Source organism: Solanum tuberosum, unplaced genomic scaffold (assembly GCF_000226075.1).
Source record: "Solanum tuberosum cultivar DM 1-3 516 R44 unplaced genomic scaffold, SolTub_3.0 scf00316, whole genome shotgun sequence".
Lineage (NCBI taxonomy): Eukaryota > Viridiplantae > Streptophyta > Magnoliopsida > Solanales > Solanaceae > Solanum > Solanum tuberosum.
The window spans coordinates 609646-622901 of NW_006239240.1; the positions used below are offsets into that span (position 1 = coordinate 609646).

Genomic DNA, 13256 nt, shown 5'->3' on the forward strand with positions numbered 1-13256 from the left:
CAAGATGCAGAGGAAAAATTAAATATTCATGTGCCAATTTACTTGGCTGATTTCTTTTGCCTTGAAGTCAAATGTTGATAAGATGTGAAGAAAAATTAAGTTTCTCCAATAGCATATTTCAAGGACCTCTTTCGCTTCTTTCCACACGCAAAAGAAAAGAAACAAAGAAGAGTGGGGCATTATACATAGTTGCTATATGTTTTTTTTATTTGCTGCTTAGAGATATGGAGGATACAATACCCTTCCTACAAGATGACTGGCATTCCTAGGTGGTCTTTTGATTTGTATTTCCTCGATTTTGTTGGTTTTGGTAATATTCACACTTTATTATAAAAAAGAAAAACTATATTAAAAAATTCCACATAAAGTGAAAAAAAATACTTGTAATAGCAGTTAGTATTTGTATATTAGATCTAATTCATGATATTATGTGATTATTTTTTTAAAAAAATATTACTTTTTTGGAACAAATTTGATAGTATGTTTCAGATAAATTAGTCAAGTTAGTGATTTTGCTAGTTTTATGAAATTGGAGAGTATAAATTCAAAAAAAAAAAAAACAATTCAAAGTCTAAATATTGTTTGCAAAAAGTATGGTCAAACACAACTTCCAACATTAAAAATTCCAAACAAAATGAACAATATTTAATTTTCATGGCAAAACACCTGCTTAATCTACTTCATAAAATCTTAAGTTTAATATCCCAACAGCTGCAACGGAATAGGGATGGCTAGCAGAGGTTGAGTTTTTGCCAAGGTAATACCAAATTTTTCCTCCATGTCTAAATCTTTAGGTGCAATTCCACCATCTAGCTTCCAATTAAATGTATTTACCAATGAACCGAGCGTGACTAGAATCATCCTGATAGCCAAAGGCAGTCCAGGGCAAATTCTTCTACCAGCACCAAATGGAATCAGCTCAAAATCCTGACCTCTAACATCTATTTCTGACTCCCAAAACCTCTCCGTCTTAAAGTCCAAAGGGTCTTCCCATAGACTAGAGTCCCGCCCTATTGCCCATACGTTCACAAGAACCTGGGAGTCTTTTGGAATAATATAGCCACAAAACTCAACATCTTCCTCTGCTTTACGGGGAATTAAGAAAGGAACTTGTGGGTGTATTCGAAAGGTTTCTTTCACGATGCACTTTAAATAAGGTAATTTTGAAACATCAGCTTCATTTATTAGTTTGCCTCTGCCAATTACTTGTGCAAGTTCTTCTTGTACTTTCTCCAAAGTATGTGGATTCTTGAGAAGTTCAGCCATTGCCCATTCCAGTGTATTTGATGAAGTATCTGTCCCTGCTACAAACGAGTCCTGCAAAACTTACTCGTGTAAGATCATATGATGTAGATGTCATATATGATCAAGTAAATAGATTCAAAACATATGTTGCTTTCAATTAGATAAAAGGGGACCAAACACTGTTGATAAAGTGTGGCATTATTGCCACAAACATTTTAGCAAGTTACCAAACAACAACTTGTTGAGACATATACACAATTAAATATTATAAAATTATTTTCTCCACCCATCAAAACTTTTAGATGAGGTGATTGCATCATTTAAGATAATTGAGCATCAATCCATGTCAACCTTTTGCACCGGAGAAAAACAAAATGAAGAGATAATTGAGGAGTGGAGAATAAATTTACCAGACAGAGATGCTCGATATGATTCCTGTCGATTTCCTCAGGGCTAATGTTGAGAAGGGCATCTAACACATCAACATTTGCATGATTTCCCATTTCCCTTTCCTTTATCCGCTCATCGATGAAACCACTTATAAGGTGAAGAACCTTAGTAAAATAATCAGTCATGCGTCGCCTTCTACCTTGTGGATCAATTTTCTGAAGAAAAGGGAAATAGTCGACCCAATTGGGTTTACCAGCCTCAACCATGATGTTCCACACCAATTCCTTAAAATCCTTAGAAGAATTAGAGAATGGGTCAGTCAAATCTTTAGAGAAAATGGAGTTGGAAAGCAGATTCAGGGAAGTCCTGAAAGTTGCTCCGCCGATGTTGACTGCTCCACCATTTTCCCCATTCTTGTGACAGTAATCAATCAGCTCCTGGATTTTTTTTGTTCTAATATGCTTATTAGCGTCAAGCTTGTTACCTGAGAAGATGTGAGTGTTCATAATCTTGCGAATTGTTTTCCACTGAGAGTTGTTGACAGGTATCCAAGTAACAGAGTAATTAGAGTGATTACAGGCATGGAGTGTGTCAGGAACAAACCTATTGGAAAAGGCTAAATCTTGCTTTTGCATCACTTGTTTTGCCATGACGGACGACGAAATGACAATAGTGTTTATTTGCCCCAATTTCAGATTCATAATTGGACCATATCTTTTTGCTAGTTGAGTAAGTGATATGTGAGGTTTGTCACCAAGCAAGTGAAGATTTCCGATAATAGGCAAAGGGAATGGACCTGGTGCAACTCTTTTGCTTCTTCTAAGTGAAATGAATACTACACGAACCAAGAAACAGGCGAATAACAGTCCTAGCAAAATGTTAACGTACTCCATTTTTCTGTTATGAAATAGAGAGTATATTGGTTTTCAGTGTTTGTTTGAAGACATAAAAACTGAATTGGAAATTTGAAGAAGGAAGAGAGACTCTTGTTCAAGGAAAGGGGGCTAATAATACATACGTTAAACTTCCTGATTACTAGTCAAACATTTTTAGATAAGCTTTGTTTGCACATCAAACAATAATATTTGACGTGCCTATTTTTCCATTATATCCATATTACTCCTCCATCTGTCCTTAAATACTTGTCCACTTTTGAATTGACACACATATTAAGAAAATAATGATTGACATAGTGAGTTTATTAGTTTACCTCTATTAATTATGAAGTGGATGAATTAAAAATTTAAGACTTCCAAGAAGTTCTACATTTTTCAAAATTAATAAATTGAGGGTATAATAGGTAAAAAAAAAATTGTTCGTTCTTGATTCATCAAAATGAACAAGTAAAAAAAGAAAAGTGGACAAGTAATTAGGTACAAAGGGAGTAATTGACTTTAGTCTTGAATATTAAAAATGATGAGAATGAGTAATTAATGCTAAAAATAAACATTAAAAATAGGGAAAAAGGACAAATATATCCCCGAACTATCGTAAATGGTACACAAATACCCTATGTCATACTTTTCGGACATTGATACCTATTCCATTAAGAAATCAGAGCATATTTGCCCTTCACTCTAACGGAAGAATACGGCTCAACTCGATTTAACCAATTAATTAACCCAAAATTTAAATACCCACCCAATGACCCGTTTAACACACCCATTACTCACACTAATACTAACCTATCTATAAACCTAAAATTTTGGCTTAATTAGTCATTTCTTCATACAAATCTATTGAATAGAGCACAAGTCATACTCCTAAAACAAACAAATCCTAACAATGGAGAACGAGTAAAAACTACAAACGGAAGGGAAAGGGGAAGAAGAAAAAGGGTGGATTTGATATCATCACTAGAGAAATGTAAAAGTAATTTACAGATTCAAATACCCAATTCAGATTAATTTCTTCATTTCTTTGCCGGAGACTTAATAGTTTTCGGCTTCTTCACAACTTTCTTAACCGAAGTTTTCTTCACTTTAGCAACTGCAGCTTTCTTCACCAGAGTTTTCTTTGCTTTAGCCGGAGCAGTAACCGTCTACTGCTTCCATTGTTTTGTTGTTGTTGCTGCAGGTTTGGCTTTCTTCACTACAACCTTCTTCTTTAGGGTTGTTGCTTTCGGCTTTGTGGCAGCAACGACGGTGGAGGAGGAGGTGGATTTTTCCTTTGTTGCCGGTGCCTTCTTTAGCTTCACGACGATAGCGGGTTTCACAACAAGCTCGAAACCCTAAAAAGAAAGATCTTTTTAGGTTTTTGGATAAGTTAGTATTAGTGTGAGTAATGGGTGTATCGGGTGGGTTAAACAGGTTGCTGGACGGGTATTTAAATTTTGGGTTAGTTATATGATCAAACTGGGTTGAGTGATTTGTCACGCCCCGAGCCTACACCCTGGGCGGGATTGGTACTCGAGAACAATTGTTGTCTCCAAGCGAACGCTTTGCCTTGATAGACTCTCAGCGGAAGACCTTACGCATTAATAAAGAAATCAAATGCACTTAAATCAACTGAAAATGGAAAGACTAGAGAACTATAACTATCCATCTATAAAACCTCTAAAAACAATGAGAGATGTCAGGACAAGACCTCCGATCATCCTAACAACTGAAATACTAAAACAATGAAAAAGGGATCCTCCGGAAAGCAATGAAGCTCACTAACTAACTCTGAGTGCTCAACTGGATCAACGGGGAGCTGGATGATGATCCTGGTTACCTATATCTGCATCATAAAATGATGCAGGTCAAATGGCATCAGTACATTGAATGTACGACCATGCGAGGGAAAACTAAACATGACATAAGCTTGAAATGAATTCTGAAAGAACACTTACCTCAACTTTACTCAACTCATAGATACTCAACTCAAATGCAGAATTAAACGACAATAAAGGTGCAGTTTATATAAAGCATTTAAAACAGTAAGAAACAACTCAATATACATATATAATAAAGTAATATAACTCTATGGGAGTTTCTCTAACCGACAACCATCACTATGAGCTATGTGATGATACAACGTCTCGCCCACACTGTCAAAACTGTCCTATAACTTGCCGGGATATAGAACGTCTCAACTAAGTGGATCCACTAGTCTATGCTAAAAAATCACTAAGGAATCATCTAAAAAGTATGACCCTTTCTACCCACGGTGGCTACATAGTTTATGGAGACTTGAGACATTATGAACTCGTACGTACTCAATACTACTCCCAAAATATACTCAGCTCATATGTTTCAAAACAAAACTCTTTCTGTAATTTGAGGTAATTACGCAAAAAGATTATCTCTTAAAAGAGATGGAACTCAAAACTACTCATGAAAACTCATTTGGAAATCGGTGTTTCCTCTTATCTTAAATGTGAAAAACATTTGTTCTTTGGGATTACTTAGTTCCCATATATCATTTAAAGAATGAACTTGGCTCTACTCTTTCTCAAACTCAAGGCTTAAATCTTTAAAAACAAGTTTAAAACGATTGCATAAGACTTTTGAAAGACTTTAAGAACTTTCTTGGCTGGACTCTCAGCTCTACCTTGAATTTGATTTATGGATTCAAGGGTCATGATCTCGTGTTATAGATGATATCATGATGTTTAGACAGACCTTAGAGTGTAGAAATCAACTAGGAAACATAGGTATGATTCAAGGAAACTCGAACGGAAAGAAGTGGGAAAGGGTAGAAGACCCGGCGTCCCTGGCGCTCTGAGTGGCGCGGGGAGCCAGAGGCCAAACTTCAGAAGTTGGGTTGGGGCGCACTGGCTAGCGCTGCGCCCCAAAGCCAAAACTACAGAAGTTTCTTTGGGGCGCTCTGAGTGGCGCGGCGCCCTTCCCCCTTCCCCAGGTTTTTGACAAATTTTCGTGCTCGTTTTTCAACTCTAAACTCTCTAGATTCGAATGGCTCCTTCCCCAAATGTTTAGATTCGAATACATAACCAAAATATGCAAGAACCAACTCAAAACAACATCAAATTTCATGAATTTAACTCAAGAACTTCTCAACAACTTCAACAATCAAGAACCCAATAGAAACTTCAACAACATCCATCAAGAACTCAGTTTCTATACTCTCAAGAACACAAATTCATGAAATTGAATCATGATTGGCCGTGGGTGAACTAACCCAAGGCTATGTGATCTCACATACCTCGTAGGGATCAACCCTTGGCGAAATCGATGAGCTTAACTTCAAGAACATGATGAATCCTTGCTTCTTCTGCTCCTTTCTCCTCTTCTTTTCTCTTCTCTCAAAACCCTAAGTTAATTTTGTAAAGCGTAAACTGAATCCAATCAGTTTAGACCCCAACTTAATTACCAAAAACAAATTTAATTAATTGGGTAGTGAAACGACCATAATACCCTTCTAAAATCCGGTTTTGACTTTCCTTATCTAGACAGCTCAACTTTAAATGGTCATATCTTCCTCATACGAACTTGAAATCGATCAAATTTGGCGGCGTTGGAAAGATAATTCAAAGATCTTTCCTACGGTATCTGGTAGTACACCTAAATAATCCTGATCTAGGAGTTATGGTCGTTTAAAGTTGACCCAAAACTCATCCTTAGCTTAATTTTGTCAAACTTTCCAAATTTGATTATTTCCAAAATTGGTTTCATCCAAATTCTAGTTCTTTCTAGTTCTTTCAAATAGCGAGGTGTTACAGAATTGCGCCACGTGTCTCTAATTATTCTTCCGTTAGAGTGAAGGGAAAATATGCTCTGATTTTTGGACGGAATGGGTACCAATGTCCGAAAAGTACGACAGAGACTATTTGTATACCATTTACGATAGTAGTTTGGGGGTATATTTGTCCTTTTTTCCTTAAAAATATATCCCTTCTGTCCCATATTAGTTGATTATTATACTATAGTTATCTCATAGTAGTTGATCACCTTACTAAATCAAGAACACATTAATTAATTTTTTTTCTATATTACCCTTTCAATAATTCTTTTTGAAAATGTTCACATTTGTTTATTAAATTTCCAAGAAGGTTTTTAAGGAGTGAATTAGTGTCTATTTGGATTGGCTTAAAATTTGGTCAAATATACTTTTAAGTCATTTTTGACTTATGAGAGTGTTTGACAAAATTAAAAATAAGTTTAAAATGACTTAAAAAAATTAAAAACCAAAAGCAGGACTCCCTCTTCTTTTTATTTTTTGATTTAAAAGTTATTTAAGTTTAACTTTTTTATTTTCTTGACTTAAAAGCTATGTTTTAGTCAATCCAAATAAGCACTTAGAAAAATTATCTTCTTATTTATAATTTCTTAAGAACGGTACAAAAAAAAAGCGATCAACTACTATAGGAGTTAGGACGGCGGGGGTACATTTATTTCTTTTATATTTTTAATATAATTGACAAGTACAAATCATGAACGGGAGTACCATTTAAGCTTCTTGCGTGGAAGAAAGATGATCCATGAGGTAGAGCTATAGACCAAAATTGTGTACAACAAATCATAAATGTTAGCTATGGCCCATTTCTCCTACGGCCTACTCGAAAACATTGATAGTAATTTATTTTGTTTTTTTTATCCGATGTCTCGTATTTATATTGGAATTCGATTAATTCGAATTTACGCTATGTGAGGCCCTACTCAAGGGGAAACACTATATCCCAACAATCTCCCACTTAGACTTTTAACCATCACGATTGTTATAATGTATTATATCTAAATGCATGGTTAATACCAGGGGCGGATCTATGTGGACAGGTGGGGGTGCCATGGCACCCAGTGATCTCGAAAAAAACGTCGTTTATATATGTATATATGCATAATAATTCAATATATATTACTTTTGCCACCCACTGACTGAAATGCAGAACAGCTCAATTGGCGAAGGAGTTGGTCTGCCACACAGCCAACGCGTGTTCGAACCTCACTGCCAACACTTAATTTTTTGCTTGCTCCTTTTCTTCTTTACTTTTCTTTTTTGTCTTTTTCATTAGTATGTAAAGGTGCTTAATTTTTTTTCTCCATTCATTCTTATTTATTTACTATTCTTTATTAATTCAAATTGACTCTTTTTCATGATTAATTTTTAGTTCTTCTTTTCTTTTCTTTTTTGTCTTTTTCATCAGTATGTAAAGGGCTTAATTTTTTTCTCCATTCATTCTTATTTATTTACTATTCTTTATTAATTCAAATTGACTCTTTTTCATGATTAATTTTTAATTTTATTTTTTTTACTTTCTCTTGCACTAATTATTAATCTCTTGATATGGGTGTTACATGTTTATTTTTATCAATTAATGAGTACTAAATTATGAACGTCAAATAAATATTATTAAGAATATATTCAAATAGTAGTTTTTAAAATATGTTTTAAAAATGATGATTATTATTATTAGAGTTTTTTTTTCTTCAAATAAAGGTTCTTTCAATCTTCACCGACGTTCTTGCTAAGTAAGATGACTAGGCTGAAACTACAATTTTTATTCTTTCCCTACTATATATCTCCAACAACACATAAAGTCAATGTAATATGAATATATTATGTTAATACTATTAGATGGTTTATACAAGCTCAAAATTTTAATGTTGAAAAAATCTTTTTTTTTCTCAAAAGTTTCAGCGAATAAGACATCTAATTCCAAAAAGGAAAAAAAATTAGAATTGTTTAGTTATCTCTAATCTCAGAATATCTAAAAGAAAATATTACTAACATGCATATTTGATCGATTTGTTTATAAAAAAATAATAATCAGTAACCCGAATTGTAACCCAAAATTAAAGCAACCGATCATTTTATCTTACTTGAATGTTGTGGCACCCACGACCTCCAAATCCTAGATCCTCCCCTGCTCTCTACCAAGAATTTTTTCATCACGAGGGAATAATTTCTAATGTTGATAATAATTTGAATTAGGCCAACTGCTATATTATACTTTCCCTATTTCAAAATAAGTGAATTGTTGGATTATTGACACCATTTAAGAAAAGAATATTAAGACATCAATTAGACAATACTTTCCATTTTTACCCCTCTTAATTATTGTCAAATCACTTTTTAAAATGACTAAACATTGATTATATTAACTATTCCCAAATAAACTTCTGAAATATATATATATATATATATATATATATATAAATATAAGTACAGATGCTAATCTTTTTAATTATAGAACTTGGTAGATACATTTAGCAAACTATAAACTCGTAATGTCAAAAAAAAATGAAAAAATGCATGTACCCGTAAAATGTTGGGAAAAGGATCTGAAAAATACTCTAACTTTGGCTTAAATTGTTGTTACGATACCAAACTTTATGGAGGACCTTTTATCCCTGCACTATTTAATAGTGTATTTTAAAGATATATATTATGTGCCCACATGGACACGTTACTATTTATAATGATGCAATATTTATGATGTCCACGTGGGCACATATATACCTTTAAAATACACTATTAAATAGTGCATGGGGTAAAAGGTTATTTCCAAAGTTCGGTATTGTTACAACAATTTCGGTCAAAGTTCGGATATATTTTAGATCTGTTTCCCTAAAATGTTTTATATATGTATTATTTGAATCTTTTTAATCTTGTTTGGAAAGTAAAGATTGAATGTTGAAAATGATTTAGAACATTCTGAACACGTATTAAAGGAATTTGATATGTATTTTGTGATTATATGCAAACTGTGAAGTAGAATTCTATAACTTATGATTTGTGTGACTTTTTCATTCAATTTTGAAGTAATTTCGGGTTGAATTTGATGATGTGTGGGTTGGAGGATTTCAACTATGTGTTTGCTGTAGTTTGGTGGATTGTTGTAGCCTGAAATAGCTTAAGAGGAGACATTGGAGGCAGTTTAAAAAGGAGACAACAGTTGCTATATGGGGAATCGAGGAGTATACATGTAAATACAAGTTTCGTCATATCCCAAATAAAGAAGGAAATCAAGCAGAGAATAAACTGTGTAAAGGAGTCGAGGAGATGTCAATATTAGATGATAGTATGTAGTATCTTGTATATGAGATCTAATTCTATATCAAAATATTACTCTTTTTAGAGCAGATTTTATTGTATGTTTTAGACAGATTAGTCAAATTTTACTAGTTTTTAGAGATTGGAGAGTATAAATCAAGTTTAGAAAAAAATAATTCAAATTCTAAATAATTTTTGCAACAAGTATGATCAAACACAACTTCTACATTGAAAATTCAAACAAAATGAACAATATTTGATTTTTCATGGCAAACCACCTGCTTATTTAGCAACTACATAGGTTCTTAAGTTTATCCCAACAGTTACACCGGAATAGGGATAGCTAGCAGAGGTTGAGTTTTTGCCAAGGTAATACCAAAACTCTCCTCCATGTCCAAATCTTTAGGTGCAATTCCACCATGTAGCTTCCAATTAAATGTATTTAGCAATGAACCTAGTGCTACTGGAACCATCCTGATAGCCAAAGGCAATCCAGGGCAAATTCTTCTACCAGCACCAAATGGAATCAGCTCAAAATCCCGACCTCTAAAGTCTATTTCTGACTCCCAAAACCTCTCCGGCTTAAAGTCCAAAGGGTCTTCCCATAGACTAGAGTCGCGCCCTATTGCCCATACGTTCACAAGAACCTGGGAGTCTTTTGGAATAGTATAGCCACAAAAATCAACATCTTCCTCTGTTTTGCGCTGAATTAAGAAAGGAACTTGTGGGTGTATGCGAAAGGTTTCTTTGACGATGCACCTCAAGTAAGGTAATTTTGCAACATCAGCTTCATCTATTAGTTTGCCTCTGCCAATTATTTGTTCAAGTTCTTTTTGTGCTTTCTCCAATGTATGTTGATTCTTGAGTAGTTCAGCCATTGCCCACTCCAATGTATTTGATATTGTATCGGTCCCTGCTGCAAACATTTCCTGCAAAACTTAATGGTTTAAGATCCTATGACGTGTTGCTTTCAATTAGAATTGAAAAAAGAGGAGTGGAGAATAAATTAACCAGACACAGATGCTCGATATGATTCCTGTCGATTTCATCAGGGCTAATGTTGAGAAGGGCATCCAACACATCAACATTTGCCCGATTTCCCATTTTCCTTTCCTTTATCCGCTCATCGATCAAACCACTAATAAGGTGAAGAACCTTACTAAAATATTCAGTCAAGCGCCGCCTTATACCTTGTGGATCAATCCTCTTAAGTAAGGGGAAATAGTCCACCAAATTGGGTTTACCAACCTCAACCATGATGTTCCACACCAATTCCTTAAATTCCTTAGCAGAATCGGAAAATGGATCAGTCAAATCTTTAGAGAAAATGGTGTTGGAAATCAAATTCAGTGAAGTCCTGAAAGATGCTCTGCCCATATCTACTGCTTCACCAACTTTGCTACAGTTGTGACAGTAATTAATCAGGTCCTGAATCTTTTTTGTTCTGACATGCTCATTAGCGTCAAGCTTGTTACCTAAGAATATATAAAGGGAATAAAGTAAAATTTGGCCACGAGTATGACTAAAATTTAATTCAACTTCCAATTTTGCATTCTTTACCTGAGAAGATGTGAGAGTTCATAACCTTGCGAAGCGTTCTCCACTGTGAGTTGTTGACAGATAGCCATACAACAGATAAACCAGAGTGATTGCAGGCACGAAGGGCGTCTGGAACAAATCTATTGGAAAAGGCTAAATCTTGCTTTTGCAAGACTTGTTTTGCCAAGGCGGATGAGGAAATGACGACTGTGTTTATTTGCCCCAATTTCAGATTCATAATTGGACCATGTTTTTTTGCGAGTTGAGCAAGTGATATGTGGGGTTTATGACCAAGCAAGTGAAGATTACCGATGATAGGCAAAGGGAATGGACCTGGTGCAACTCTTTTGCTTCTTCTAAGTGAAAAAATCAATACTCCACGCACCAAAAAACAGATGAAGAAGAATCCTAGACAAATGTTCATATAGTCCATTTTTCTTGTGAGGTCTTGGGATGCAATGGAGCCATAGCTTTATATAGGGAGCCTCATGTGTTATTTCTCGTGTACTTTGCTATGAATTTTTTTACTTTTGTCTTTATACAAGTATACGACGAAAGTTATAGTTTGTCCTACATTTAACAACCTCTTCAATAGAATTTAAGTTTAGATATACTTAATTTCAAAATTAAATACTTACATCCCTCTTATATTATGAAAATAAATATAAATAAACTAAAATCAAAATAAGAAATTTAAATACAATATGCTATTGATAGAGTGGCTAGGGAAGGGGATATATCACCTAGGCAACAAAGAAGTGGAAGCAACAAAAGCAAAAAGAAGACACATGGAAGGCAACATAGTTGGGACGGTAAAATAACGGAGGAGTTTGTTCCAAGGAACCTACCTATGCGACAAGCAAAGCAAAACCATTTGACAGTATCAATAGGTTCAACTAGATCCAATAAATCCATAAAGAAGGTATGAATCATCAAGTGTTGTTGGATAAGTTTTGAAAGAAGAAGACGAGAAAAATACTTCAAGTTACTTTTGATGGACAATCAATCTTTTTTAATTCATGCTTTTGTAATAGAAAGTTTGAGGCTGGTAACTCAAACTTTTCTTCTTGATTGACATATTTTTACATTATTTAAGCATCCTCATTTGTAATATCATCAATTACAAACTCTGTGATGATAAAAAAATACTTAGTTCTCTCTAGCTCTTATTTTCTTCATACTTGTTATGTAGCAGAAGTTAGGTACTTCATTAGGATTAGTAAGGTAAGGTCTAGCCCCCCTTGCTTGTACTTGTCCCTATTGATATTTTTTATGTTTAATAAAAGACCGCTAGACACTGTCTAGTGGTAAATTTGCTTTTAAAAAAAAATTAAATACAAAAAAATATTATCATTGATAAAATTATAAATTCTACTGTGTAAGAAAGTTATCACTAATAGTCGGTATATCTTATTAAGTAGTAATTTGTATTCATCTATAATTTTCGAAATATATACATGTTTACGAAAATAATTGTTTTCTATTTTAATCAAACTTCCACTATATATAAGTCTAGGAAGCATGCATCACATATATGCATATTTTCCAGACAAAGGCAATTTAGTCATTTGAGTATTACTTTACTTTCCTCCATGCTGCCGCTGTTTGTGCAATGTGTTGGGAGAGTTATAGAGTTCATAAGACCCATTGTGATGACCCGCCACGTTATCACGCCATATAAGTGCCACATGGCACAAGTTTGCCCATGTGGAGGCCTTACATGGGAAGAATGCTAGCCCACAATGGAAGGTTCTAGAGACATGTGGAGAATTTCCATAGTATATCCTAAAATTCCATGGATTTGCATGAAAGTCCTTGGAATCTTCTAATTATGTAGAGAATCTAGAATAAGAGCTTATTATGTAAATATGTAGGACTTACATAACAATTACTATTTACATATTAACCTCTAAGTTAGAAGTATAAATAGAGGGATAGTCATTTGTAAATTCAACAAGCAAAAGCAAGCAATTCTTCCAAGTCTTGAGTCGAGTTCAAGAAGACCTTCTTTCCCAACAACCTCATCTATGAGGCGAAACACACATTTTGGGAGTTGAAGCAGGCGGGAAGCATACTAACATATGTGAAGGAGTTTATCATCCTCACACTTCAAATTTCCAACCTCATAGATGAAGATATGTTGTTCC

General features: G+C 34.3%; 2 protein-coding genes across 2 annotated transcripts; both read right to left on the reverse strand.

Moving 5' to 3' along the window:
• Positions 1-602: 602 nt before the first annotated feature.
• Positions 603-2671, reverse strand: LOC102596828 (geraniol 8-hydroxylase-like). Its single transcript, XM_006360173.2, has 2 exons — positions 1656-2671; positions 603-1317 (listed from the first exon to the last, which is right to left on the reverse strand). The coding sequence occupies exons 1-2, from the start codon at positions 2526-2528 to the stop codon at positions 697-699; spliced, it is 1494 nt and encodes a 497-aa protein (XP_006360235.1). The 5' UTR covers positions 2529-2671; the 3' UTR covers positions 603-696.
• Positions 2672-9893: 7222 nt separating this feature from the next.
• Positions 9894-11542, reverse strand: LOC102597148 (geraniol 8-hydroxylase-like). The gene is made up of 3 exons (XM_006360174.1): positions 11131-11542; positions 10582-11045; positions 9894-10499 (listed from the first exon to the last, which is right to left on the reverse strand). The coding sequence occupies exons 1-3, from the start codon at positions 11540-11542 to the stop codon at positions 9894-9896; spliced, it is 1482 nt and encodes a 493-aa protein (XP_006360236.1).
• Positions 11543-13256: the final 1714 nt, after the last annotated feature.

What these genes read in the sequence shown, in the direction of transcription:
- LOC102596828 (XM_006360173.2), bottom strand. Translation starts at nt 2,528, where the DNA reads ATGGAGTACGTTAACATTTTGCTAGGACTGTTATTCGCCTGTTTCTTG. An exon ending in ATATCGAGCATCTCTGTCTG is followed by an intron (nt 1,318 to 1,655) that starts GTAAATTTATTC and finishes TAAGTTTTGCAG; the next exon opens with GACTCGTTTGTAGCAGGGAC.
- LOC102597148 (XM_006360174.1), bottom strand. Translation starts at nt 11,542, where the DNA reads ATGGACTATATGAACATTTGTCTAGGATTCTTCTTCATCTGTTTTTTG. An exon ending in GAACTCTCACATCTTCTCAG is followed by an intron (nt 11,046 to 11,130) that starts GTAAAGAATGCA and finishes ATATATTCTTAG; the next exon opens with GTAACAAGCTTGACGCTAAT. An exon ending in ATATCGAGCATCTGTGTCTG is followed by an intron (nt 10,500 to 10,581) that starts GTTAATTTATTC and finishes TAAGTTTTGCAG; the next exon opens with GAAATGTTTGCAGCAGGGAC.